Source organism: Arvicola amphibius, chromosome 10 (assembly GCF_903992535.2).
Source record: "Arvicola amphibius chromosome 10, mArvAmp1.2, whole genome shotgun sequence".
Lineage (NCBI taxonomy): Eukaryota > Metazoa > Chordata > Mammalia > Rodentia > Cricetidae > Arvicola > Arvicola amphibius.
Window position 1 is genome coordinate 70,009,400 of NC_052056.1, and position 26,466 is coordinate 70,035,865.

At 45.6% G+C, this 26,466-nt stretch overlaps 1 protein-coding gene and 2 long non-coding RNA genes across 6 annotated transcripts in view; 2 read left to right on the forward strand and 1 right to left on the reverse strand.

Annotated features, from left to right (window-relative positions):
* LOC119824602 overlaps nucleotides 1-13,027 on the reverse strand; it is a 34,014-nt gene extending 20,987 nt beyond the window's left edge. For both annotated transcript variants that reach the window (XR_005287119.1, XR_005287118.2), the window contains exon 1: nucleotides 12,445-13,027. This is a non-coding gene — a long non-coding RNA (uncharacterized LOC119824602). The remainder of the gene's footprint in view (nucleotides 1-12,444) is intronic.
* Nucleotides 12,064-26,466, forward strand: part of Masp1 (MBL associated serine protease 1) — a 63,324-nt gene continuing 48,921 nt past the window's right edge. For 2 of the 3 annotated variants that reach the window (XM_038344855.1, XM_038344853.2), the window contains exon 1: nucleotides 16,430-16,672. In XM_038344855.1, the coding sequence (XP_038200783.1) occupies nucleotides 16,430-16,672 (243 nt within the window). Of the gene's footprint in view, nucleotides 12,371-16,429; nucleotides 16,673-26,466 lie in introns of those variants that run through there. The other variant, XM_038344854.2, reaches the window with a different exon arrangement.
* On the forward strand, nucleotides 23,613-26,100 carry LOC119824604. Its single transcript, XR_005287120.1, has 2 exons — nucleotides 23,613-23,731; nucleotides 25,967-26,100. It is a non-coding gene; the product is annotated as an uncharacterized LOC119824604 (long non-coding RNA).

The following is a 26,466-nucleotide window of genomic DNA, read 5'->3' on the forward strand; positions in this document are numbered from 1 at the left end:
TTTCCTGTGTTGAAGCACTTCAGCCTCTGCTAATGATCATGTTTTAGGAGGCAGACTCTTGCTGTAGGAAGCTGGCCACTGTGGAGGATGGTTTTATGTCCTTGTCTCATTTCCCACTTGCTGTCTACTGCCTGCTGCCTACTACAGATGCAGTGTGAACATCTGCCTCCTTCTGCTGCTGCTGTCTGCTCTGCCATTGTAAACCAGATTTAACTTGCTCCTTCTTTTTTTTTTTTCATTTCTTTTTTTTCTTTTTGAGACAGGACAGCCTTAGCCGTCTTGAAATTCACTCGGTAGCCCAGGCTGGCCTCGAACTCACAGAGATCTGCCTGCCTCTGCCTCACGAGTGCTGGGATCAAAGAGATATGTTATGACTGCCCAGCCTAAACGTGCTCCCTCTTAAATTGCTTCCCATGGGGTATTTAGTCACATAAAACTAATACAAATGGCTTGATACATGCCAATCAATAAACATTATGTTATAACAAAACGAACAAAAACTGCATGATCACCTCAATAGATGAAAGAAAGAGTTGACAAAACTGAACATCCTTTCACGATATTAGCAAAGTACAGAAGTAATGTATCTTTTGTTGTTGTTTTGTTTTTGTTTGTTTTTCAAAACAGGGTTTCTCTATATAGCCCTGGCTGTTGTGGTACTCACTCTGTAGACCAGACTAACCTCGAACTCAGAGATTTGCCTGCCTCTGCCTGGGATCAAAGGCATGCACTGCCACCACCACCAGGCTAAGTAACATATGTTAACCTAACAAAGGGCACATACAACATGCATATAGCAGCATCATACTCAACTGCTAAAAACCATGGAGCTTTTTTTTCCCTCTTACATCAGAACAATACAAGAATGTTCATTGTGCTGGTACTGCTCAACATAGAGTTAGCACTAGACAGAATAATAAGGAAGAGAAAATTAAATAATTAAATCAAAGACAAACAGGTTATAAAAAAAGTTAAATTGACATGATCTTACACTTAGAAAGCTTTAAAAGTCTATTAAAGAAAATTGTTAAAATTAATTTTAAAAACTCACCTCAGGATACAGAGTCAACCCACAACTATCTGTAGCATTTCTATACAGTAACATCAAACAAGTAGAAAAGAAACTATGAAAACAATTCATTCACAATACCATAAAATTAAAACATTTAGGAATTAATTTAACTAAGGTGATAAAATATTAATATACTGAAAACTGGTGAAAGAAAGCAAATAGAATATGAACAAGTAGGTGTACATCCTTCATCATGGATTTGAAGAATTGATATTAAAATTTCTTGGCTAGCAGGATTGCCCAGTGAGTAAAGATGATTGTAATAATCTGTCCTGTCCCTTTAAGAGACAAGCCATGCCCACTCCCCCCCCCCCACTTACTGAGGCAGGCAAATCTTCCTTCCTGCTTGCAGCCTTAGACTCTTCCTTTTCAGTCTCCCTCTTGAAGTGGCAGTTTCTTTTTCTCTCTTCCTCCCTCCCTCCCTCCCTCCCTCCCTCCCTTCTTCTCTCTCTCTGTCTCTGTCTCTCTCTACCCTCTTCTCCCTTCTCTCTTTCCCCTCAATAACCCACTAAATAAATATTCAACCTCATGCTGCATGGTGTGCCTTTCCATGTCTCAGTCCTTGCCCAGGACCAGCTGCCTTTAGAGACCTGAGGTGTGGTTTTATGGCATGCCCATCTGTCTGTCTCTCCCCATGGTCTGCTGCAGCCACTCGGGGAACTGCACTGTCCCTGCCTGGAACTGGCTGCTCTCAGAATCAGCAATTTGCTGCCTGCCCGCCACATGGCCCATTGCCCACTGCCACTGCACAGAGACCTGCAGCATTTCTGCCACTGCAGCCACCAGGGAACCTGCAACATTTTTTATTTAATCCATTTCATTGGTGCTGTGAGGCTCAGGAGGCTCTCCCACCCTGATCCCCTCTCCTGGGGTCAGGATCCAGAACCAGGTATTTTTTTTCCACAACAACCAGGTGTTCCAGGCCCACTGCCCACTGCCACTGCTCAGGGACCTGCAGCATTTCTGCTGCTGCAGCCACCAGGGAACCTGTAGCATTTTTAATTAATCCATTACAGTGATTGCTACCAAGACTAAAGACCTAACTTTACTACCAGAAATTGCAACTGATAGAACCAGATCCCACAAGGTGTCCTCTGACTTCCACATGTGCTCCATGACACATCTGCCTGCATGTATACACACAAAAATGAATAAATATAAATATATAAGTAAAATAAAATACCCATAGCACCCAAATTTATATACATATGCAATATGTCACTCTCAAAATTCTAAGGCAATTTTCACAGAAGTAGAAAAATATCAAAATTTTACAGAACCACAAAATATTTCAAATAACTTCCAAAAACTTTACATAAAAGAGCAAAGTTAAAAGTGTCATAAGTCTTGATTTTACACTGTAGTAAGAGTAACATTTATATCTAAAATCTACAACATTTAAATCAAAATAACTTGATAATGGCACAAAAATAGATATGTGGACCAATGGCACATAATAGAGACCCCCATAAATAAGGTAATGCAGATGGAATCAGCAAACCTTTGCCAAAGGCATCAAAAATACCCCGGGGGAAAGGACAGGTCTTTGATAACTAGTATTAAGAAAACTATCCATGAAATGGATTACATAAAAAATGCTGCAGGTCCCCAAGTGACGGCAGTGGGCATTGGGCCATGTGGCGGGCAGGAAGCAAACAGTAGGTCCTGAGAGCAACCAGTCCCAGGCAGGGATAGTACAGTTCTCCTCATAGCTGCAGCAGGCCACGAGGAGAGACAGATGGATGGGCACACCATTAGACTATGCCACTGGTCTCTTAAGGCAGCTGGTCCTGGGCAGGGAGCCGCGCAGCAGGTGAGAGACAGAGACATAGATAGGCATGCCATGCAGAGTGAGGTTGGATATTAATTTAGTAGGTTATGGGAGGGAAAAGGTAGAAGGAGAAGAACACACACACACACACACACACACAGAGAGAGAGAGAGAGAGAGAGAGACAGAGAGACAGAGAGACAGAGAGACAGAGACAGAGAAACAGAGAAGAGAGAGCGACAGACGGGAGAGTGAGAGAAGGGAGAGACAAAAGCTGCCTCTTCAAGAGGAAGATGGAAAAGGAGAAACTCAGGCTGCAAGCAGGAAGGAAGATCTGCCTGCCTCAGCTGATAGGGGAGGGAGTGGGTGTGGCTTGTCTCTTAAAGGGACAGAACAGATCATTACATTCCCATCTCTTTTTTATAATAAAAAGGCAGGAGGTTAGGTACCACAGATAAAAAGAATTGGGGGTGGCAGATTCTCAAGACTGCTTCCTGCTTATTTGTGGGCATCATCTTGAGAGGGTTGGAACCTGAGACAGCTGAGTGCTGTCACATCCTGGCATAGCTGGTCTTTTTGTTCCTGTCCATTATTTGTGGTATAGAAATGTCTGGTGTCTCTAGTATTGGCAGAACAGAGGACAAAGTTAAGTTTAGGAAAAAAATTAGGACCAGGGAAAAGAGAGGGGTATATCTGACCTGTTTAAGGTGGATCCTTGAATTTGGCTCCCTGGAACTCACAAGAATTCTTTGGGTTTGTGAAAAAAGAAGTTTTAGACATATACATTGTATAAACATTAGCGTATTTATGTCAGAATGGCTGTGACAGATGTTTTTGCACAATGAAAAGTATCTTTAAGACTACAAAAGGCAGCAGGAGAGAGAAATTTGATAGCATGCCCTTGTCCTCACACCTTTATAACTTGTAGGTCTTGTATTTGTATTTTACTGAAATTTGTTTGGTGAGGTTGTCCTTTTAAACTAACAAAGCCTCTCAGTTGTCAAACTGCATCAGAGATCTTTGAGAAGGATAAAATTTTACTTGAGTTACTGATTAAAAACGACAGAGAACTTACTTAGTTGACACCTAGAGCTACTTCCCTAGGAGGGTCCTTCATGGTCACTGAAGGTCATATTTGCCTTCTGCTGTTTAGCGCAAGGCCTAACAGGCTCCAGAAGATTCTGTGGGCTAAGAAATCTGTAGGAAGACAAGCCTACCTTGACCTGAGCAGCTAGGCTGTCGATTACAGGGATTCTGTCCACATCTGAAGATCTTCAGTTTAGATGAAAGGCAGTTTCCCAGTGGTCAGTGCTTGGCAATTGAAGCCAATTGCAGATGGACATTATTCTGTGCCCATTTGTCTTCTGTCTTCTTTGGAGGAAGTAGAGTGCTGCTAGAGCCAAACTACCTCTTTTTGTTATAAAAAATTTTAATAATAAATATTTAAATGGCATATTCTCCAGATCTCTGAGCAGTTGAGGACTGTTTATCAGGTATAACTACAGTTTAGAATCTGCCTGGAGAGCTGGGTCTGAGCTAGACTGTACTGGCTTGTAACTTAACAGGTAAGATTTACACTCATAAAAAAACAGGAAGAAGAAAAAACTACTTGCAATAGAAGGTTAATGGCAGAACTGGCAATAGTAGAGAACAGCTTAATATATTTTAAATGAGGGTTGGATTAAATATAAAGTTTTTTGTGAGAGACTTAAAAGTACATATCAGTTTAAAATATGAGACTTATTGTTTGTGTAGTCTGAAATGAGATGCAAGGAACAGACAATTTTAACACTTAATAGTAAGCATAGGTGCATTTAAGTTACATGTATGAACACACACACAGAGTGAACAGGAATTGGGTGAAGTGGATGCTCTTGGTGGGCCCTACCAAAGGCATGCCATTGCATAAAACACACATGCAACAGAGTTAACAAAAGGAAGTTAGAGAAAAAAACATAAGTAAACTGGGAGACCAGGCAGAGTATACTTCATTAAAGATGATGAGACTTTCACCTGAGCTGGCTCTCAGTTAAGATGGTGGTGAAGTTACCTGACCTCAGTTAAGATGGCAGTAAAGTCACTTGACCTCAGTCAAAATGGCATCAGCACATGCTGTTTGGAAAAGCCACAAGTTTTGAGCTGCGGGGATTTTAAGCTTAATATGAGAGACCTAGAGGCATGATCTACCCTGTTGCTGAGCTGACATGCCACAAGCCACAGCTGGGAGCAAAAGACTAGAGTTGAAAAAAAAAACACCTCATGGATCTGACCAATCTTGTTGGTAGAAGTAGTAATGGCAGGGACAGTTTGAGGAAGCTCCTTTCATTTGCCTATGTGCTGACAGTAGTTAGAAAGTTCCTATAAAAGAGGAGCCAGCAAGACACTGGCGGAGTGAGGGTAGGAGTTATAGAAGAAGGGCATTAAGGCATGGGGTTCTAGGGCCTCTAAAAGGTATCCATCTCAGGGAGGACAGACATGGATGGCTTGCTACCCATAGCTTAAATTGTGAAAACCCACAAAAAAATGGCAGCACCACACGGTGCACAGGAAGACATCTCTCTGCTGTGGGCAGGGTGTGAATTGGCATGTGACCATCGCAGGACCCATGGGAGAGTGTCCCCTGCCCACGAGTGTGATGCTATAGCCTGACTGGATTCAGTTGGGGTGACTTGGAAGCCAGAGAGGCCAGAGGCCGCTTCAAGTGGCCTTTCATGATAGGGGAAGAAAGAAAAGAAAAAGAAAAAAGAGAAAGAAAAACTGAGGGACCCTGGGCCCCCAGTCGAATGCACTGCAGAGTGTGCAGTGCTAATGCAGGAGGACTGACCCCAGGTCAGTCTGGTCACAATTTTAGTTAAGGGAAGCAATCCAGAGGTGAATGTCAGGGAAAGGCTCAACCGTCCATGGTTGGGGGCTGTCCCCCATTTCGAGGAACACCAGAAGATTGCTGGGAGCTCACTGGTCAATTTCTTGGGTTCAGAGAAATGATTAAGCTGACCAGAATGGGGAAAACTCACCAACTGAAGCTGGTGGTGTGTATAGAAATCACACTGTAAAAATCATGCTCAGGAATATGGAACATGTGGTTGTTGTGGAAAAAAAAAATATCTGGTTCCAGATACCAACCCTGGGAGAGGGGTTCAAGGTGGAAGAGCCTCCCAAATCTCATGGCACCAATGAAATGGATTACATAAAAAATGCTGCAGGTTCCCGAGCGGCGGCAGTGGGCAGCGGGCCATGTGGCAGGCAGGAAGCAAACAGCAGGTCCTGAGAGCAGCTAGTCCCAGGCAGGGATGGCACAGTTCTCCAAGTGGCTGCAGCAGGTCATGAGGAGAGACAGACAGATGGGCATGCCACAAGACCACACCACAGGTCTCTGAGGGTAGCTGATCCAGGGCAGGGAGCTATGCAGCAGGCAAGAGACAGAGTCATGGTTAGGCATGCCATGCAGAATGAGGTTGGATATTTATTTAGTGGGTTATGAAAGGGAAAGGGGAGAAGAAGAGCAGAGAGAGAGAGAGAGAGAAGAGAGAGAAGAGAGAGAAGGAAGAGAGAGAGAAAGAGAGAGAGAGGAGAGACAGAAGCTGCCTCTTCAAGAGGGAGACAGAAAAGGAAGAGACTAGGGCTGCAAGCAGGAGGGAAGATCCGCCTGCCTCAGCGAATGAGGGAGGGAGTGGGCGTGGCTTGTCTCTTAAAGGGACAGAACAGATCATTACAATCCACATGGGGAAAAAAAGAAAAAATTAGGGACTTAGCTAATATTAAACAACAATACAAAAATAATTTAAAATAAATTAAATACAAACATGTTAGAAGAAAACATACTTGTGTGTTTGTTATATGGCAGTACTGTTCTGGGAGATAGTGACACACCAGGAAATGGGGCTTCCCTGGAGAATGAGGGTTGCTATGAGGGTGAACCTACAGGTTTAGAGGCAGCCCCCTTCCCTGTGTGTGGCCATGTCACAAGTCACTCTGCAAGCTGCCACCACTACAGAGCACCGTCTCCCGTGCACCCCAGGAAACCAGAAACTAATTTGTACTTGTCAGATATCTTCTTCTAGAAGATATATTAAGATATATTAATTTGTTGAATCTATACATTTCTCTTTATACATCTATTTTAAATCATATTGCATATCATAAATATATAAATTGTTGTACTATGTTGTAACAATTGAAAATATTTAATTTTTCATGATGATAGCCATTCTAACTGAGCTAAGACTGAATCCCAATGTAGTTTTAACATGAATTTCCTTGATGGCTGGGGATGCTGAGCATCTTTTTACATACTCATTGACGTTGGCACTTCATCCTCTCTGTGGACTGTCTATTCATTTCACTTATTACTGTGGTTTTTTGACATTAGAGTATTTAGGGGTTTTAGTTCTTTATATAGCCTAGGCATTAAACTTCTGCCAGACATGTAGCTGGCAAAGATTCCCTCTTGTTCCCTCTGTTGTCTCTTTGCTAGATGATGATGATGATGATGATGATGATGATGATGATGATGATTATTATCATGGTGAGCAGAAACCTTTCAACTTCACATGATCATTTGTCCGTTCTTGATTTTGTTTTCTGAGCTGCCCCAGTCCTTCTTAGAAAATCTTTCCCCATAACTCTGTCTTGACACACCATCCCCATGTTTTGTTCTGACAAAGCCGGCGTTCCAGGGCTTACATAAATAAAGGCCTTTGACAACTTTGTATTGATTTTTGTGCAGTGAGGGAGATGGGGATCTAGTTCTGTTCCCTTGGCATGGACACCTAGTTTTCCCGGCACTGCTGTCAAAGAGGCCTCCTTTTCTCCAATGTGTATTTTTCGCATATTTGTAATAAACAACGTCTTTCATGTATAAAAGGCCCTAAGAAGTGTGTCAAAAAAAAAAAAAACCCAAGAACTGATAAACACATACAGCAAAGTAGCAGGATACAAAATCAATATATGAAAATCAGTACCTTTTCTATAGACTGAAAAGTAATACACTGAGAAAGAAATCAGGAAAACAACCCCATTTGTGATAATGATAATAATATGCATAGGAATCAACCAAATGGAGGGAATGGAAATCTCTACAATAAAAAGTGGTGTAAGACACCGAAGAAAGAAATAGAAGAAGACACTGGAAAACTGAAAGATTGCCCATGAGCATGAACTGGCAGAATTAATATTGAGAAAATGGCTATACTATCAAATTCTATCTGTAGATTCAATGGAATTCCTATCATAATCTCAATGATATTCTTCACATAAAGAGAAAAAAATCCTAAAACTCACATAGAAGCAAAAAAAAAAAAAAAAAAAAGAGCCCAGGTAAGCCAGTCACCCTGAGCAAAAGGAACAATGCTGAAGAAGTAAAGAAAAAAATTACACCAGACTTCAAGTTATACTACAGAGCCATAGTGGCAAAAACGGAAGAGCACTAGCAAAGAAACCCATGTATAGCTCAGTGGAATAGATGACCCAGAAACACACCCAGACAGCTACCACCTCCTGGATTTTGACAAGGTTTGTGATATATATATATATATATATATATATATATATATATATATATGATTTCTTCTTTCTCTCTCTCTCTCTCTCTCTCTCTCTCTCTCTCTCTCTCTCTCTTTTTAAATCTGTAATGTCATGAATATTCAAACTCAACGAGCAGTATCAAGTCTACTAAGGGAAAGAATGAGCCCTGAGATTGAGGTCAGGCAGGCCTGAACTCCAGACGTTAATCACCTGCTTACAGGCACTCAGAATTTCTCTAAACCCCCATTCTTGCATCTGTGAAAACACGTGACTATTCCCTGCAATAACATATAGGCATTTCCACAGAAGCCTAAATAGATCACAAAATCTAAGAAGACTAAGGTGCTCTATGCTGTGTGCATCAAAAAAAAAAGTACAATCATGCCAGGTGGGGTTTCATGATTTCACACTCAACAACCACATTGTGATGAAGTGAATTTGGGTCTCCCAGGACAAAGCATGAGAATTCTTTTAACTTCCCATATTATTGTAACGACCTGGAGGGTCAGATGCCATGGTATTTGGCATCCCGTTGGTCGATGTGCCGCATGACCTAACTTTTATTTTATTTTATTTTTTGTTTTGCTTTCTTTTTGACTCAGGTGTCACTATGCAGCCTAGAACTCGCTGTCTTCCTGACTCTCTCCCGAGGACCGGAAGTGAAGTTAGGCTCCGCCACAGCTCCTTCCATGCTCTAATTCCAAATTGCACTCAGCAGTTCTTGATTTGTTTCTCAGATATTGAGGAGGAAGCCTGGATTGCAGGCTATTTGCCTCCCCCGTCCCCCCATCCCCCGTCCCCCCTCCACCCCCGCAGAAGAAAAGCCCATTGACCAAATTCTTTACATTTTCTGACACATTGGTAGAGTTCCAGAAACTTCCACTCGGCTGCTACAAAATAAATACTTGGGTGGAAAATGTAAACCCCAGTGCTCCAGAGGAGGAATGCTGTAGGACTCATCCCCTTAGAAGCTGCCTTCCTGATAGGGTTTCCTGACCATAATGAGAGGGCTCTGAGCCCACCCCTCTGGTCCCCGTTTCTTTGCCCAGAACTGAAGAGCTTTTGGTTCCTTGCGGACATTTTAAGCCACCCTTGTTAAACTTTTAAGGATACTAATTGAATCTTTCCAAACATGATTTTTCTTAATATCTGTGATAGGGTTCTGGGTAATGAGTGGCGACACTGTCCAAACCACAGAGGCAGCAAGCAGCGCTGTTGTGAGGGCTCCTCTGGCCCGTCTCTGCCCAGACAATCAGCCCACCATCATTGCCTCTGTTCGGGCCCACGGCATGCTCTGTGCGCTCACACTCGGAGATGCCACCCCTAAGAAAGCAGGTGGTTTGTCTGAGGCCACAAGAACTGGTGCTACCGAACGGTAACCCCATACTCTGAACCCCGGAGCAGTGTGGGCATCCTCCCACACCCAGATCCCATGAGGACAGCTCAAGGAGTCTTCGGGAGCTGTGAGTCACACCTGGAGCCTTCCTTGCACCTCAGTGAGTGTCTCCACTCCCGCAGCCCCTGCTGAGCCTTGGCTGACTCCTGGAGAAGGCGCATACCAGATCCGCCTCACCGTGCCAGGAGCTCAGAATATCCTTCAGACGTCTCCCATTGATCCCTGGCAGCCTTAAAAAAGCACGGGCAGGAAGCTATTCCCGGAGGTCTAATTGCTCTATGTGACACTTTACAACGGACAGCTTATGGTTTTCCCTCCCAAGCCCTTCGCTCTGTGCCCAGATCCAGAATAAACGCCTTTGCTAGTCTGTATGCTGAATCCAGGGAGGGCGGGCTAGGCTGCAGGGAGAACTCCTCTCCCGGGCAAGGCCGCTGTGCGCTGTGTACATCTTGCCAAGTTCTTTCTCCTTTGGTTTGAAAACCCTTGTGTATTCCAAAAGAAATGCAACCCATGTGTTTCTGATTCATTTACACTTAAATCATTAAAATGTTGTTTTGTGAGAGTTATTTGATGTCTAAAGAGCCTGACAGTCTGCTTAATGGGAAATTTACAGACTTTTCTTTTTATCCGGCCTGAGACAGTGAACACTTCTCTCAGACAATGCCTGAGTCCAGACCCCCCCCCCCTCCTCATCTTGCACCTGCATTATCAACCACAGCCCTGTAACCACCATGCCAAGCACACAAGAGCTAAAAATAGAGAAACTGGAGAGAAAACAGGCAAGAATTAATTACAGGGAATGTCATCGTCATTGCTCCCCAAATATGTCCAAAGAGTGCTATCTAGGGGGTGGGAAATGTGCGTTTGTCACCTTGGAGGGCACCTGCCGCAATCACAGTCTCACTTGTCCCTCGTTGCAGCTTCCATTTAGCAAACAAGGAGACAGGATCAGAAACGGTGTGATGCCCCAAGTGCTCCGCCAGGGCGGATGGGAAAGACAGATCACAGCTCAGTTCTGGACTGGTGTCTAAAGCGCTTTTCAAATGACTCAAAATTGAGCATCTTTGCTCATGGGTGTGTGCATTACGCAAATGCCCCATGCCTTAGGATATAGTACAGAGAGCCAGGGTCATAGGACGTGTAAGAGATGGAATTTGTCCTCCCTTTTGAGCTATGTGACCAACTTTGGGTAGTGCCTTCATTGGAGACAATGCCATCACTGATCTGAACAAAAGTACTTGAAGGGATGTGTGTGAAACGCACTTAGCACAGTGCCTGTTCTGAGTAACAGCTGGTTTGCAGAGGCAGTGCCCTCGGGAGTGATAACGGGTATCTGAGGTCAAGGCCAGCTGTATAACTTGGCAAGCCACCACTCCCTCACCTGAAAAGATGGAGTACAGAGCCCATCAGAAGCTCATGAAAGTAATCTGGCTAACGTGAGTGCCTGGCACAGACACGATGCTCAGGGAGTCCCACTTTGACACTCCCTTCAGCTTTGGCTGCCAATTTTGTGGAGGGGATTGTTGTTGTGGAGGGGGCTATGTCACACAGAGAAGGTCAGAGTGCAGAGGTCACACTGTGGTAGGAGTTATAGTTTGGGGGTTAACTGTAGAGAGGCTTCCATGCAGAGGGAGTCCCCATTTGGTGCTGGCTGTCTTGACGTAGAGGGCTTGCTCTTACTACTTGGCTCGGCGTGGGGCCTCTATACTGTTTCTCCACAGGCCTAGGACACTAACTTCTCACAGACGCAGGTCTTTCTAGACCCACAGGTCGCCTGGTTCTCTGTCTATGCTGAAGTCCTTTCCCAAATGGGTAGGTTAGACCCTTACACGATCGCAGTTAAACAGTGCCACAGAGTCAAGTGGGGAAGGGAAAGTAGCCAGCAGCAGAAACTGGTGCTCCCTCCGTCTGGGCCAAACGCTCAGTTCTGAGGAAACCTGCAGATGTCCACAAACAGTCCAAGGCTTGGGATCTGCATTAGTTTTATTTTATTTTTTTTATAATCTCCTAGAACTGCCTTTTGAGTTGGCTGTTTCTGTTTAATTGTTCTTTTGCTGGGGTCCTGAATAAGAACTATTATAGCCAACGGCAAGGGAGGCTAAAGAGAAATTAATCTCTCTCTCTCTCTCTCTCTCTCTCTCTCTCTCTCTCACACACACACACACACACCACACTCACATACTCACACACCACACACTCACACACACACACTCACACACCCACCACACACACACACACACACACACACACACACACACCTCTGAGTCTCTCAGATTTTTTTTTTCTCCTCAAGGGTTGCAGTCCCTCCCAAGGAGGGGACTGGCCAGCAGATCTCCCAAGGAAACAGTTCTGTCAGGTCCCTCTGCATGTGCAGAAGCTCAGTCAGAGAGAGGAGAGAGGGAAAGCCAGAGGGAGAGGGGGAGAGGGGATCTGTTGCAGGCAGGGGAAGGCGTGACCTGAATGGAGAATGCCAGCCAATTCCAGAGACACACAGGGACCTCAGAACAAAGATAAGGCATCGCTAACACCACACCGGGGACTGGGACCGGCTCACAGACAAGTCCAGCAGACGGGACCAAGGCCAGGAGCACACAAGGCAGGAAAATGAGGTGAGTGGGTTCCCTCTCCAAGATCAAGTGTAGAGCAGCCCTCTGGGTCCGACCTTGTCTCTAGGCAGACTCACCTGCTTGCCCTCTGGGTGGCTGGGGATGGGGGATTCTCACCAATCCTCAGGGTCCCCGCAAAGGGCGCCCTGTCTCTGGGGCACCTTCCCAGAGACTCCCGGAGTCTTGCAACTTGAAACCAGATAGTTTGTACAAAGCCCGTTCGTGGCGCGGCGCGGCTGAGGCTCAGATTTCTCCCTCTGCCAGCACAGGGTGCTGCCTACTGGCCAATGTGATCCTCCTCCTCCTCCTCTTGCCCACAAGGCTGATTCTTCATTTTCCCACTCAGCAGAGAGCAGTGCTTTCTTTCTCACAACACATTAAGAGTTAGATAATGTGTTTGTGTGTTTATTTCTTCTAAACAGAAAAGAAACCAGTTCCCCCACAGCTAGACTCGGGGTTTCTTGAGCCTTCAGAAGTTTGCCAGTTAAACCTCAATTTAGAAAACTAAAAACCTGTCCCCATTTTACAGTTCCCTATAAATTCTTCATTTCTCACTGAAATCAGGGGCAGCTGGTGACATGAATCAGGCTATGAAATGCACCAAATGGCTCTTAAAGAGACACCACAGTTTTTCAAAGGAGCGTTTGGAATTCTGAAACCTACCACTTTAAATTCTAACAGGCTTGAAGCTCTTCAACCTTTCTTGTTTCTGGTGTTGCTTGAAGCTCCTCACCAGGCATTTCTTATGAGCTTTCCCAGAGTCTGAAACCCCAACTATTGTAAATTTTTTTTATCACTTGTAAGTGTCAAAGCTGCTAGGAGACATCTAAAGGGAGCAAGAGAAACCGCTCGGTAGGTGTGTTGAGTCTCCTCGCGCCTACTTTCCCCCATTCACTTTCCCTTTCAATTGGCAGTTTCTGTGTTTCTCTTCTTTGCTCACCTAGCACCTTTATTGAGTCCAGGGCCAATGAGGGGTTTCAGTCTCTGTGATTTGAATTCCATGTACCTAAGGCTCAGAGGAAGAGAAATCTCTAAAAGTTTGTTTCATCAACCTGATCTTTGTAAAGTCATTTTTTAACCTGCCAGAAAATTTCATTTTCCTTTCTTCTAAAACAATGGTTTTTCTCCCTTTGTATTCGGGATGATAATCTGCTTTACCTGTTTCTCAGCCATTTCAAAGCACGCCCTTGCCTATGCTTAACCTGGATGTAGAACAACCAACCTTCTCACTCATTTCCCACCTGGAGACTTGACTGGGCAGGCTCGCCATTGCTTCCTGGGTCCTAATTCCCATCACCACGCCCAACCCCAGATAGGGCCCCTCTTCCTTTGTTTGCATCTGTGGCTGTACCTCTTACCATCTCTGGAATGGCTGCTTATTTAAATGTCCACTACCCCTTCCAAGAGATGAGATCAACGTCTTCATCTTTGTAGACTGTCTGCACGGTCATGTGACCAGCCCCTAACAGAATGCCCCTTTCCTAGTAGAAACCCAATAAATGTGCTTGAGTTACATTCAATTAGTGAACAGTAAAAAGACGTGCCGGGGAAACCATTCTCCTGGCTCTCTCTGCAGGGTCTGGACTCACAAGCCTATAGGACACTTCAGAGTTTGCAGGAGACTTTCACGAGCCTTGTCTCTTCCTGGCTTCAGATGTTGTGTGACGTAAGGATTAATGAATACGTGAGATAAAAGCAGTTAGGCAACCAGCCCAGAGCTGCACCGATGACCGTGAAAAAGGCCCAGGCTCATTCTTGTGTCTTTGGGCTCCCAGCATTTTCCTGCTCTATCCTACCAGACACTCAATCTCAGCTGCAGATTATAATAGTCTATGGTACTTAAGGAATTCCAGTCCCCAGGCAATAGGACAGAATCTCAAGCATAGGGTGGCGGTGGGGGAAGGGTTCAAACATTAGTAATTTTTTTTTTAAATTTCCACATAAAGCTATGGGTTTTTAAAATTATTTTTCACAGGATTAATTGCTTTGGCCAGATGCCTGGGCATGATACGGGCATGGGTCCCAACTTCTTCTGTGAGCTTTTGTTATTCTTTTCTGCTGTTGAAGTTAATTCGCCATATGGTATTTGGCATGATGTGCCATCTCTTAGGGTATACTTTTCATTGTCTGTCAAGTGAGGGTGTTGGGTAAGGGAGCCGAGTTGTCTCTCCCAAGCCTGGACCTTAAAAATGGAGTGTTGGTGGTGTGTACACTGAACAGAGGAGTGAATGGAGGCGCTCAGACATGCCATTCACCCCGCCATCTGACACACGCAACTTCCTCATACAGCCCCAATAGCCCGCTCTCCCCACAGAGACTAGTACAACCCAGCTCTCTGTATCACTTTTTGACATTTCAAGCAAATGTAGCTCAACTTTTTGATCAACTGGAGGATAGATAACAGGTGTCAGGAATTGTACAGCCGGTGCCTGGTGCCTACGAAGCCAAAACATGAGTGTGACAAGAAAGGAGAGCTGCCACGCACATCCTTTGATTCACAGCCCCTAAGGCAAGCAAGCAAGCAAGCAAGCATATGCTTCAGCCTCTTCTATGAATGGAGACAGCGGCTTCATGTGTCTCAATCTGACAGGCCCTTCATGCACACTCACCACACACAGCCCTGGGGCCTGGGCTGAGGGCTCCATCAACTGCCAGCCTCAGCAGAACTGGCCCGAGGAGGCTTTCTCCTCTGTGTGTTCCCCGGGTGGGGGGCAGGGAGGGGAGACGTGGATAAAAGCAACCTTTCAGCCTTGTGTAATCCAGTTGCCACTATTGCAGGGAAGTCAGGGCTGGGAGCCAAAGCTTCCACTGTCAGGAAGTGGCATGATAGACCATCAGAGCAAGCCTTTACCTAGGGCTTGATATTAAAGCTTATCCCAGTGCCCGTGAGCAGAGCAGCCCTGTAAGAAGTCATCATTATTGTCATATATGTGATGAAGAACTAGATGGAGAACTCTCCCAACACTTCCCTGAAGTGAGCGGGAGAAGTCAGGTCAGAGCCTGGAGTTGAAGCTGCTCTTCCATGCCAGGCACAGCTGAACCTGCACTCTCAGCTCCGGTGGCGGTGACCAAAGGCCTGGACACTCGCCCGCGATTCCAGACCTGGGGAGGCAAAGATGGGAAGATCCCTGAATCTCATTGGCTAGCCAGCCTAACCTAATCAGCTAGCCCCAAGTCCGAATGAGAAATGCTGTCTCCAAAAGAAAGGTGGATGGCTCCTGAGGAATAACACCTGAGGTTTATCTCTGGCCTCCCCACTCATGCACACATATATGCACATACGTGCACATGTGTGCGCGCGCAAACAATAATATCAGAAGTGAGCACAGGAACCTGTTAGGAGCGTGGCTAAGGAGTCACGCTTGCGATGTTTGAGTTCAAGGTCCTTGGGTCTTGCTGGGAAAGCGCTACACTGTGACCTGACCATTAGGACTATGACCAGCCTTAGTTACCCCGCTTCGGTATTGCGTCATGCATGTTTGATATCATGTTGTCCATGTCCCCTTTCGCGGCTCTCTTAGCAGCCCATTACTTTCATTTCTCCAGGAAGGAATTAGAATCTTTCGATTCCCACAGAACCAAGTCACCAAGACTTATTTTGTTCATTCTATCTTTATCAAGATTTTTTTTTTATAGGTTGGCAGGTATGTAGTAAACAATCTCTTTTAGAATAGTAAATGTGTTCAGTGTCTGTAGATTCCTCCACTGAGTTTGGGTTTTATCACAATATTAACTATTATTACTTGTATTTTTAAAACTACATAATTTATGGCTTCTAAGTGAGGTACAATTGAAGAAGCAATACCAATTATCATTTAATTATAGTAGTTATGTTCCCAAGAGTAGGCGAACATGGGCCAGGGTCCCAAATGTGCTACTTATAGAAAACTTCAGTATGCATACCGGATTTTCAAAAGACCAAAGCTAAAACAGTCTTAGAAATTAGTTACTTTCACCAAATGTCCTGCAGACCTGGTAAGCAAGACCCTCAAGGAGAAAAGCAGTATGAGCAGTTGTTTAGCTCGGGGGACCTGCAATCATTGATGTAAGCCAAATTCACTCATGTCTTTCAGGTTGCTCCTTCTCTACCATGGACTGTGCCTTGCCCTGTTGGAGGTTTCAGCCCACACTGTGGAGCTAAATGAAATGTTTGGCCAGATCCAGTCCCCTGGCTATCCAGATTCCTATCCAAGTGACTCCGAAGTGACTTGGAATATTACTGTCCCGGAGGGGTTCCGGATCAAGCTCTACTTTATGCACTTCAACTTGGAATCTTCCTATCTTTGTGAATATGACTACGTGAAGGTAGGACCACCGGTGTTCTCTAACTGGGCATAGACCAGGTATCATTTTTACCTTAGCAGGGATGCATCTAGTGAGGGGTACACACAAGGAGACAGTGCCATGAAAGACGTGATGGGAGAGCATTGGCCTCCCTAGAACTGGACTTACAGGTGGTCATGAAGCACTGTGGGGGTGCTGGTCCCAGAGCTTCTGGGAGAGCAGCCCATGCTCTTCACCACTGAGCCATCTCTCGGGCCTCATGAAGCCCCTACTAAGTTCTCTCCAACTCTCTGGAAAAAGGTTCCCCCCAAAGCTCTTAAGCTAGCTTTCTCTATTTAACTATGAGTCTGCTTTTATTTTCCCACAGCCTGTCACTCATCAACACTAACCTTGTGCTAACCAGAATGTTTGATCGATGGCAAAGCAGTGAATTTACCAGGATCTTTTATGCTTATCATCTCATTCAAATTTCATTAAAGTTGTGTGGGACGTGAGCGCCTATCCTATTTCACAGCAAACCAAACCCAGAAAGGTTAGGTGACTCAAGGCAATCCATTGGGAAGATGGCAGATCAAGATCCCAACCTATGTCACAGGAATCTGAACCCCATGCTTGTTTGGCCATGCTGAGCAGCTCACAAGCTGTGTTCCCCTGAGTCCCAGCATGCAAAACAATACAAGGGAGGAGGAAATGCTAAGTGGAGCTGTGGACCCCTCCCCCCGTCTCTGCTCATTTTATAAGCAGAGCCTTACTGTGGCATCAAGGTCCACACGGAACTCCACGTCAGGGTTCTCAATCTCAGCATTGTTGACATATAGAGCCAGGTAACTCATTGTTGAAGGAAGAGGTCTTCAGCACTGAAGGAATTTTTGGCAGATTCTCTGGCCTCTATTTGTCAGATGTCAGTGGCCGTTCCACTAGGTTGTCATAGTCAACAATGTCTAAAGTGCAAACACTATCTCAGAACCATTGTTGTATGGAACACTGCTATTGTCCCGATGCCTCATGCTCCGAACAATAGGACAATCAGATGCAAAATATCTGACTCCCTAGAAGAAAGGTAAGCCGAGAGAACATGAGCTCTGGACACTTCAAAGTGTTCTTGAGGCAACTGGTAGGATGAGTTGCTGACCTGAAGTCCCTGTGAGTTCGAAGCATCTGTCCAATTCCTATAGGGAAAGGCATTCATATGGGGGAGAGCGTTTACATGGCTGACTCTCTAGAGCACCATCCTTGCATCAGCACCAGCTCCCTGCAGAGGTTCTAGCAGGAACAGGCCTCCCACATCTGCTGGCAACTGGCGATCACAGAGATAGCTTGTGTTCTTGTCCACAGATGTGTAAGAGAGTTTCCATTCAAGAGTCAAGAGCTCATAGACATTAAGCTTTAGGGCCTGTAGAGGTCCGCACACCTCCATTTTACAGGATTATGCTAAATGTTACTGCATCTTAAGTCTTTTCCCCCTGATGAATACGTTCTAAACCCTTCAGTTTGACCCAATTCAGAAAGAGACAGACGTGGAACAGTCTGGGTTTAGGTGAGCCCTAAAATTCCCCTACTTGCCCATTGCCCGTGATCACCCTACCGCACTGCTTGAATTTGCAGCTCCAGTCCAGTTCTCATTGACTGGAAGACTGAAAGTCAGAGTTCAAGGAGAAAACTAACACTCTGCCTCTGAACTCACAAAGCCAGAAGTCTCACAGAGTTGAACCCGCTCTCCTTTTGTAGGTGCCTTCACAACCCCAGGTCCCAGGATAGCTACTGGGTCTTGCTTTTAATGAGAATCTTTTCCTTTTAAAGCTGAATCTGAGCACAAACATGCCACGTGGCTCCAGGATAAGTCAATACCACTCTTGTAGACTCTATTTGTTCATTTGTTCAATGAGGGATTGCATCACTTTTCCTGGGGAAACATGAACAAATGCCTACTCTCCCTGCTAGGAGCCCACAAATTATCAGAGGAATAATTCTACCAAAGTCCAAGCTGGTGAACCACTGAGTTCATTGGGGTTACTTACAGGAGGATGGGTGAGGGGTTACTTACAATGGCTCAAAGGCAGCTGAACTACCCAAAAGCTACCTCAGAGTGTAACAACTCATGAAAGCCACACACCTGGGGCCCTATGTGACTTGTAGACTGTTGGAGGCAGGTAGCTCAGAAGGTGGAGGTTCTCTCTTCTGCCTAGCAAGGCCTAGTGAATCTTGTTATTTTCAGTAACTTCCTGGACCTTGCATAAGTGCTTGCTTTCTGAATCTGAAGAAGCTTTCTCTGGGAGAGAATGTTATAGCGTGGAGGAAACTGATGGAACAGAGTGTGGGATGAGATGACCCCTAAAGCACCTTAAAATCTGGCCCTCTCCTTGCAGTCATACTTGCCAGAATCTTCCAAATGATCCCTCCAAGTCTTCATTATCCTACTTAGCCAGTTCTCAAAGTTCCATGGCCGTTAGCACTCTAAGTAGAGCCTACGCTCTTCAAGGGAACACCTTAGTGATACACTATTTGAGTCAAACTTGTAAACATAGCATACCACCACTGTTCTTTACCAAGTAACTTAAAATATCATTAGACATCCTGGACTCTTTTGGAAATTTTTTTTTCTCCATAGCTGAATTTTCCTTGGAGCCAAGGGGTAGTTCTAAAGGATCACCCAGCTCACAGGAACCGTTTTCAGTCCAACCCACATCCATGATCCTCCCTTCTTACTCAAGCCCATCAGAGTAACCATGTTGGAACTGCTGACATGGAGTATCATCAGCCCAAATCAAAATGGGACCTCAAAGCTGTGGACCGGATGCTCACATTTATGGGAATTCCTCTTCAGCCTGCTTTCCCGCAGCCCTCGGTCTTCAAGACACGTGCACATCTGCACAGCAGCATCTGCTTCCTTGGAATGTGCTGCCATTGTGGAGTCCTGCGGGGCACAGATGAGGCGCACGCATCACAGCTGGTGGGTGCTGCAGACAGAGGGCCCAGCACAGATGCTAGGCATGGGAGCTGGAAGTCTTTGGTCTGTTGCTCATTCCACATTGGCCTTAGGCAAAGTGGTTTCCTCTAGAAGGAACCTCTCCTTTTCCATCTTCCTTCCCCCTGGCAGGCAGTGAGTTGATTTTCATGGTCTGTAAGGTCCATCTAACGGCCTTAGAAATCAAGGTCTACCTGCGCCATTGTCTTGTCATTGGCTCAAGTCAGGCCTAGAGCAGAATTTACATCTGAAAACAGCTAGTCTTGTCAGGAGGAGTGGTCCACACCTTTAATCCTACCACTCAGGGAACTGGGGAAGGGGCAGGAGCCTGTGGATCTCTGAGTTTGAGGCCTGCCTTGTATATTCAGTTCCAGGCCAGTCAGGATTTGCCAGAGAGACCCTTTTGGAAAAGAACATCTATTTTTTTTTCTTTTAAACCAATTAAGCTATGGGAGAGCACCATCCTATGAAGGTCTAGATTTTTAACTGACAATATGTAGCAAATGCTGTCTGTAGTCAAAATGCTAAAACTCTCTTTGGTTTGAATTCTGTTACATAGCCAGGAAATGCAGGCTTTCCCCAGACAACGAAACAAATGACATTTAACTGCACGTCAGATCAAATGGTTCCCGTTTAGAGGAGTCAGGAGGCGAGGGGTGTGGAAATACGGACCCCCAGGCACAGAAGTTCACACCTCCCATTTCAGGTTCACTTCATGCCATCTGCTTGTTAAAAAGAAGCATGCAGCATTTCAGTTCATTAGCTCCTCTCTCACACTCCCCCCCCCCATTTCTCTCCCCATTGCTCTTCCTCTAGATTCCCGCCCCCAAAGCTCAGCTGGTACCTAGTATGTGTTCATAAGATGTAGTGCCATTCTTCTGTCAATCCCGCACCGCATCCCCTAGATAATGAACAATTCTCATAGAATTTCCACTGTGAGCCCCTTAGCTCCGGTCCATAGTCAGCCAGCCTAATACATTGCAATGGCCCCCCATATGTCTGCCAGATACCAGCCTCTCCCTATGAGTCCACCCTTTGTAGAACTGCAGAGGGATCATCTTCAAATATCTCTTTGTTTGTGCCATCCTCATAACCTTTCAAAACCTGTGCACTTTCTAACGATGCCTAAGAAATTCTGTAAGTAAACTATCCTAAGATGAACACTGCCCAAACTGGGTCCCCAAAGACAAACCTTACCATCCTGCCCTCTAGGAACTCACGATTTCAAAGGAGGCAATAAGACGATTACATAGTTTAAATGTTAAAAACTTACACAAGAAACATAAGTCAGCACACACACGTGTGAGTGGTCATTTCTGGGTGGTTGGAAAAGGCTTTGGAAGTCCTTAGTGTTTGAGATAGTTCCTTAAGGGTGAGTGGAAGCCCAGCGTTGCAGTTCCTGGAATGGAATGTGTCAGCACATAGCCACAGTGTGAAGACTGAAAAGGAGCCAATGGTGAGAGCAGAGAATAGTTAGGGTTGACATGTCTTAGGGAGGTACACAAAAATGCCCAGAACAATTAACGTAGGAAGCCTCTAAGAAAATGTCTAGTAAATTTGGGTTTACAAACGGCATCCAAAGTGACAGACAAGTGATTGACTGGTTGAATTGATTTGGGGACTTAAGAATGTATACCCATGGTCATAAACAAGTGATCAGTAAGTTCAATTAATTCTTCAATATATTTTGTTCACCAGTTTTATATGCACTTACTCTGTTTTGAAAAAGAAAATTAGTAACAATGACCAGAAAAAAAAATCAACAATATCAGCATAAAACCTCTGATCTCACACAAAATCCTCATTTCCTTTTGAAAACCTGGCAGTGCTGGGAGACAAACAGCTGGTACCCAGTAAAGTTGACCATGTAGCTAGGGCTCCCCCACACCCCATGGGCCCCTCCTCAGCCTGATGCCAAAGGTTTCTCACATCTTGCCCCGTTGCTTCCCTTGTAGTGGGGAATGTGAAACTTTCCCCTCCAGTGTGTCTACCAAAATAGGAAACAGGAACATGCCTGAGAAGGCGTATATTTCAAGGAAAATTATTTGAAAACATTCTTTGTGGAACGAAGCATCTCTGTCTGCATTTAATGTGCAAAATATGTTTCTGTCTAAAGAAAAGCCCCCCTGCTTCAGTCCTTTATGCTTTCAGTGTGGCATCATGTGGCATTTGAGTCTAGGATTTCCAATAGGAAGATTTGAACTCTCTGTGGGCAGAGGACATAGAGGTGACATAGTAGCAAGTTTGAGTAAGTTTGATCTTGACGTTTAAATACAGGAGTTATGCACAGATCATGAAGGGAACTTATTGACTAGACTGAGTGTGAACGGGTTGGTTGGCTAGGACGTGTGTCTGGAGGAAGCTCACGGATCCCTGCAGCAAGATTTGGAAGCACAGGCAGAGCACCATAGGAAATGGTGTGTACAGGAGAGAGAAAGCATGAGAGCTTCCAGCCCAGGTTCCGAAAGCCCGGTCACTACTTTCCGCGTATGGAGATCAGGAGCAGGCAGCGACCAACAGGTTTAGAATGGGGTGTGTTGAAGAGCGCTGAGCCTGGAACCCAACTGGAAGCCCTAATCCAGATTTTAGGATGGAGCTTAAAGGGACACAAGGATCAAATTAACTGAGTCACTCTGCGTGAGACCCCTTGGCCAAGCTGCTTCAGCTCCCTTAGCTTGGGCTTGTTGTCAGCTTTTTAAAAATCCAGAAGGGGCACAGCATCTTCCTCACGGCCTGAGGCAGGATAGTCAGTCTGCTGTGGAGTGTGCTGGAAACCGCAGTGGGACTCAGTGGTTTGGAAACTGTGAGACACAAAAGGTCAGGTCCTACTACCGCCTCTCACGGCATGATGCCCTTATAAAATGGAGAGATGAGAACCCCTTTCTCACGGGCTCATTGTGGATGTAAATGATGGGAAATGCTTGAAATACCTAGGTCCGATGCATATCAGCTAAGGAAGGCCTCCTGGCATGGTGCGAGCCGGAAAGCAAACCACTTGCCTGGCATCACCAGTGTCCTGTGAGCGCCCACGGCCTCCTCCGTTCTCACTCTGCCTTGCTGAGTCACTCAGTGGCTTCAGGTAATTCCCACTAAGCGCTTTGAGAGGACTGTTTCAGCGCAGGAGGCTGTGTGTCTAGCATCACAGTTCTTATGGCAGTTTCTAATCTGCTGCCGCAGGCAATTCTCCTCATGGAACAGGAAACAGGGTTATTATTATAAGGAAACTGAGGCACAGAGAGAACTGCCCAAGTCCCTCTGGAAAAGCCAGATCTCAATCTCTAGTCTTTGCAAAACGAAGACGAGGTTCAGTTTCCCCATGGTGCCTCTTTCATGCCAGTTCTAGTCTGGAAAGGACCTTGAATTGTTTCTCAGCCAATGTACTTATTTTTCTAAAGCAACAAACAGTATGCCTGTCATGGTATTTTAGTGAAATTTGTAAAATGACTTGAAGGGGTTTGAGGGTTCCTGTTTTGTCTAGATTCTGCTAAGTAACTTTCGCTTTTATCCTGACTTTGGGAGAAAACTTGCTTTAAAAGTAATGAGGAATGAAGCCTGGTCCAAAGGTTGGGACATATGCTCAATGATATGCTTGCGGTGCAAATGTTCCAAGTGACTCCCGCTAGACTGCCAACCCTAGGAGTCCAAGGCTGTGTCTGTGTTTTCTCTGGTGGCAGGCACGACCCTGGGTGGGACAGAAAGAGGCGCCATCCAGGCAGCTGTGCAGAAGAAAGAATACCACGCTAGAAATCAGCCATTGGCTGAGGATGAGGCCTCGGGCAGGTCACCACAGTGCATTCTGGGCTGTACTTTTCTCAGTTAGGGAAGTTCACTAGTGGGTTTTTCCAGGTCCAGTTTTCATTGGTCTGAGATCCAGTCCAACGCCCTTTCCCCCACGCCACATGGGTTAGTCTGCATCCTGCTGCATAATTAAGATAGAAGTCTTCTGACCTCAACGCCTGATTCCATTGCAGCTCTCTGTTTACTTAAGTCATGCCCATGACCTTCAGGCCCTGCTGGGCCCAGCTATGGCAGTGGCTCTGCTCATTCTCTGAGAGGGGACAGGAGATCGTGACCTCAGAAGGAAATGAGAACTGGATGAAGGTTTCTCTTGAATGGTAATTGTAGTCCTAGCACGATTCTTCCCTCTGGGATGCTGGGCCCCAAATACCAATTGCCACTAACTGAAGAGAACTAGGAGGTGAAAATGAGCTTCAGAAAAGTGTGACCAAGTCTTATTTTAAGCAGGAAATGCAAGCAGCACAGGCTCTGGGGTGATGAGAAGCAGAAGGAAGCCTTTCATGCTGGGGCCAGCAAAGTTAGCTAAAGGGGGCATGGACGAGCATGATACAGATGTGCTCTGTGGGGTGCGGGTGTACAGGGGATACAGCTGTGCACTTCTGTAGCTGTGCACCTACAGAAAACCTCTGGGTACATAGCAGAGCTGGAATTTACTGTCCTTATAGGAGAGAAGAGAAAGTGGGAAAGGTGTTCCTTCAAGACATACTGTGTAGCTACAGTGTTGAAAGCCACATTGCAACGAGTAAGCAGGCAATCAGCGAGAATAATCACTATTGTATCTAGCGAGTAGAGAGCAGACAGACAGGCAAAGGAACAAGACAGAACCCAGTATAGTGTCCTGTAGAAGGGAGGCCTGTGCCGGGGATGAATACAGCGCCCAGGGATGTCTTGCTGAGTCGGGAATATTTGAGCAAAGAAAACGATGAGGGTCTTAGTTTTGTGCTTCCTGGAGAAAAGGCGCCCCCTCAGATAGGACAGCACAAGGACCCACAGGCAGAGAAATGGCTGGTGTGTCTGAAGAAGGAAGTTAGAGATGGGGGATGGCAAGATGAGACAGATCCGACCAGGGAGGGAGGCTGAGGAGCAAGGCTCCTGCAAGGTGCTGTAGGGGAAGCAGATCTTTTGGACAGCTGACTGCCCCGACTCCAGGTTGTGTGTTTGGAAAGCTGAGGCCTAGAGACAGTGATATGTACATTCAAAAAAATGAAGAAAAGTAGGGAGCATAGGATGGACAAGAGATGGATCTTGGCACATTATTCTTCGTTTGAATTCAAAAGACATTAAAGCCCCAGGAACAATGGTAGAATGATGCTAAAATAATTTAGAAATGATGAGTTTTCATAGAATTCATTTGTTTCTAATATGGTTTGTTTAGTTGGTTCTCTCTCTCTCTCTCTCTCTCTCTCTCTCTCTCTCTCTCTCTCTCTCTCTCTCTCTCTCTCTCTCTCCTTAAGCTTTAAGGATGGCTGTGATAAACAATAAAAGCAAAATCCCAGAAATTTTGATAGCTGGGTCTTGGAAGCTAATACGCATTTTCGGATTCAACATAGCCCAACATGGCAGAGTTAAAGTAGCAAGCGTTTGACAAGGCTATGGCAAGGACCCAGGGTCCCTGGCTAGGTATTTCCAGCACCCCTGTGGATTTCTGTGCAAAGATTTGAGGATATAAGGATGAGGTTTGGTAGGACAGGGTTCAGAGCTGTGGCAGTACACACAATAGCTCACACATTCCTGGGCTGATCACTGTCTCCCCTCAGTCCAGACTGTGACATACCTTGAGTCTGGCAGCCCTGCTAGGGAACACAACTAACCCTTTGTTTTTTTCCTGTCCCCAAGCTATTTTCCTGCCCTGAGTTGTGGGGCCCAGGCTCCCAACACTAAAGGGATTTGCATGTGAATGCGCAGCCCCCAATCCTAGAAGAGATGAGATGGAGAAGCCCAAGCCATTCACCAGCTAGAGAGACTGTAAATCCACCCTGGTGCCCCTCTCCAGCTACAGTACCAGGAGCCCCCTTGCTGCCCCATTGCAGCTTGGTTCCCACCTGCGGGATGCCTGGATGCCAATCCTCAGACTCTGGGGCCAGCCCCTCCCTCTCCTGTCAGTCCTTTCTTCTCTCCCTGAAAATGCTGGTCTTTTCTGTTCACTATCCTTCCTGGCACCAGTGCTAGCCACAGACTCCCAGGACCTGGGAGCTCTTTCTCAGGCTCCCTTGTTCTTTATGATTTCTGCCCTTTGCACAGAGACAGGACCTTCCTAGGGTATTGTCAACTCCATTAAGAGGTTTTACTGTGATTTGCAAAAAAACAACCAACCAACCAAACAAACAAACAAAATTGACACCACTGTCCTGGGAAGATCAGCACACCTGGGCCATCATGATGTGACTTTGAGCAGGACTCAGTTTCCCTATCTAAGAAATAGAAGGTGTACACTTAAGGTCCTGGGGTATCTTTTCCAACTCTGACCATCTGTAGAATTGTCTGATTCCAATTATTTGACCAGAGTTGGAAGTCAAGACATGTGAATCTGATCTCAGGTTTCCTACTCACAGGCTGTGTGGCCCTGAGGAATTCCTATGACCTCTCTAGGCTCCGAACTGTTTGTGATGTCTGTCGGAGGCACACTCATCATGTGATCATTAGGAGAAAATAAAACAGAGATAAAGATGCCCCACTGGAATGAGGATGAATCGTCATCGTCATCTTATTTGCTTGCTGATTGATTGATTGATTGAGACAGGGTGTCACTGTGTAGCTCTCATTGTCCTGGAACTCACAGAGATCTACCTGCATGAGCTACCACCACCCCTGGCTATCCATCATTTATTTTTTAAGGCCAGGACTGAAGCATCAACCTCCCAGCACATTTATCTGAAGCCAACTTAAATCTTCCATCTATCAGCTGGGTCATTTCACATGCGTGACTTTTAAGAGTCTTTTCAATGTGTTGCTCACACACCAGCCTGCTACAATCTACCTCCTCTTTCTCCAGGCTCAGGTTCTTGTTTGGGGTCCGGTATACTTCATCTGCTTCTACCCATGCTCTTTAACT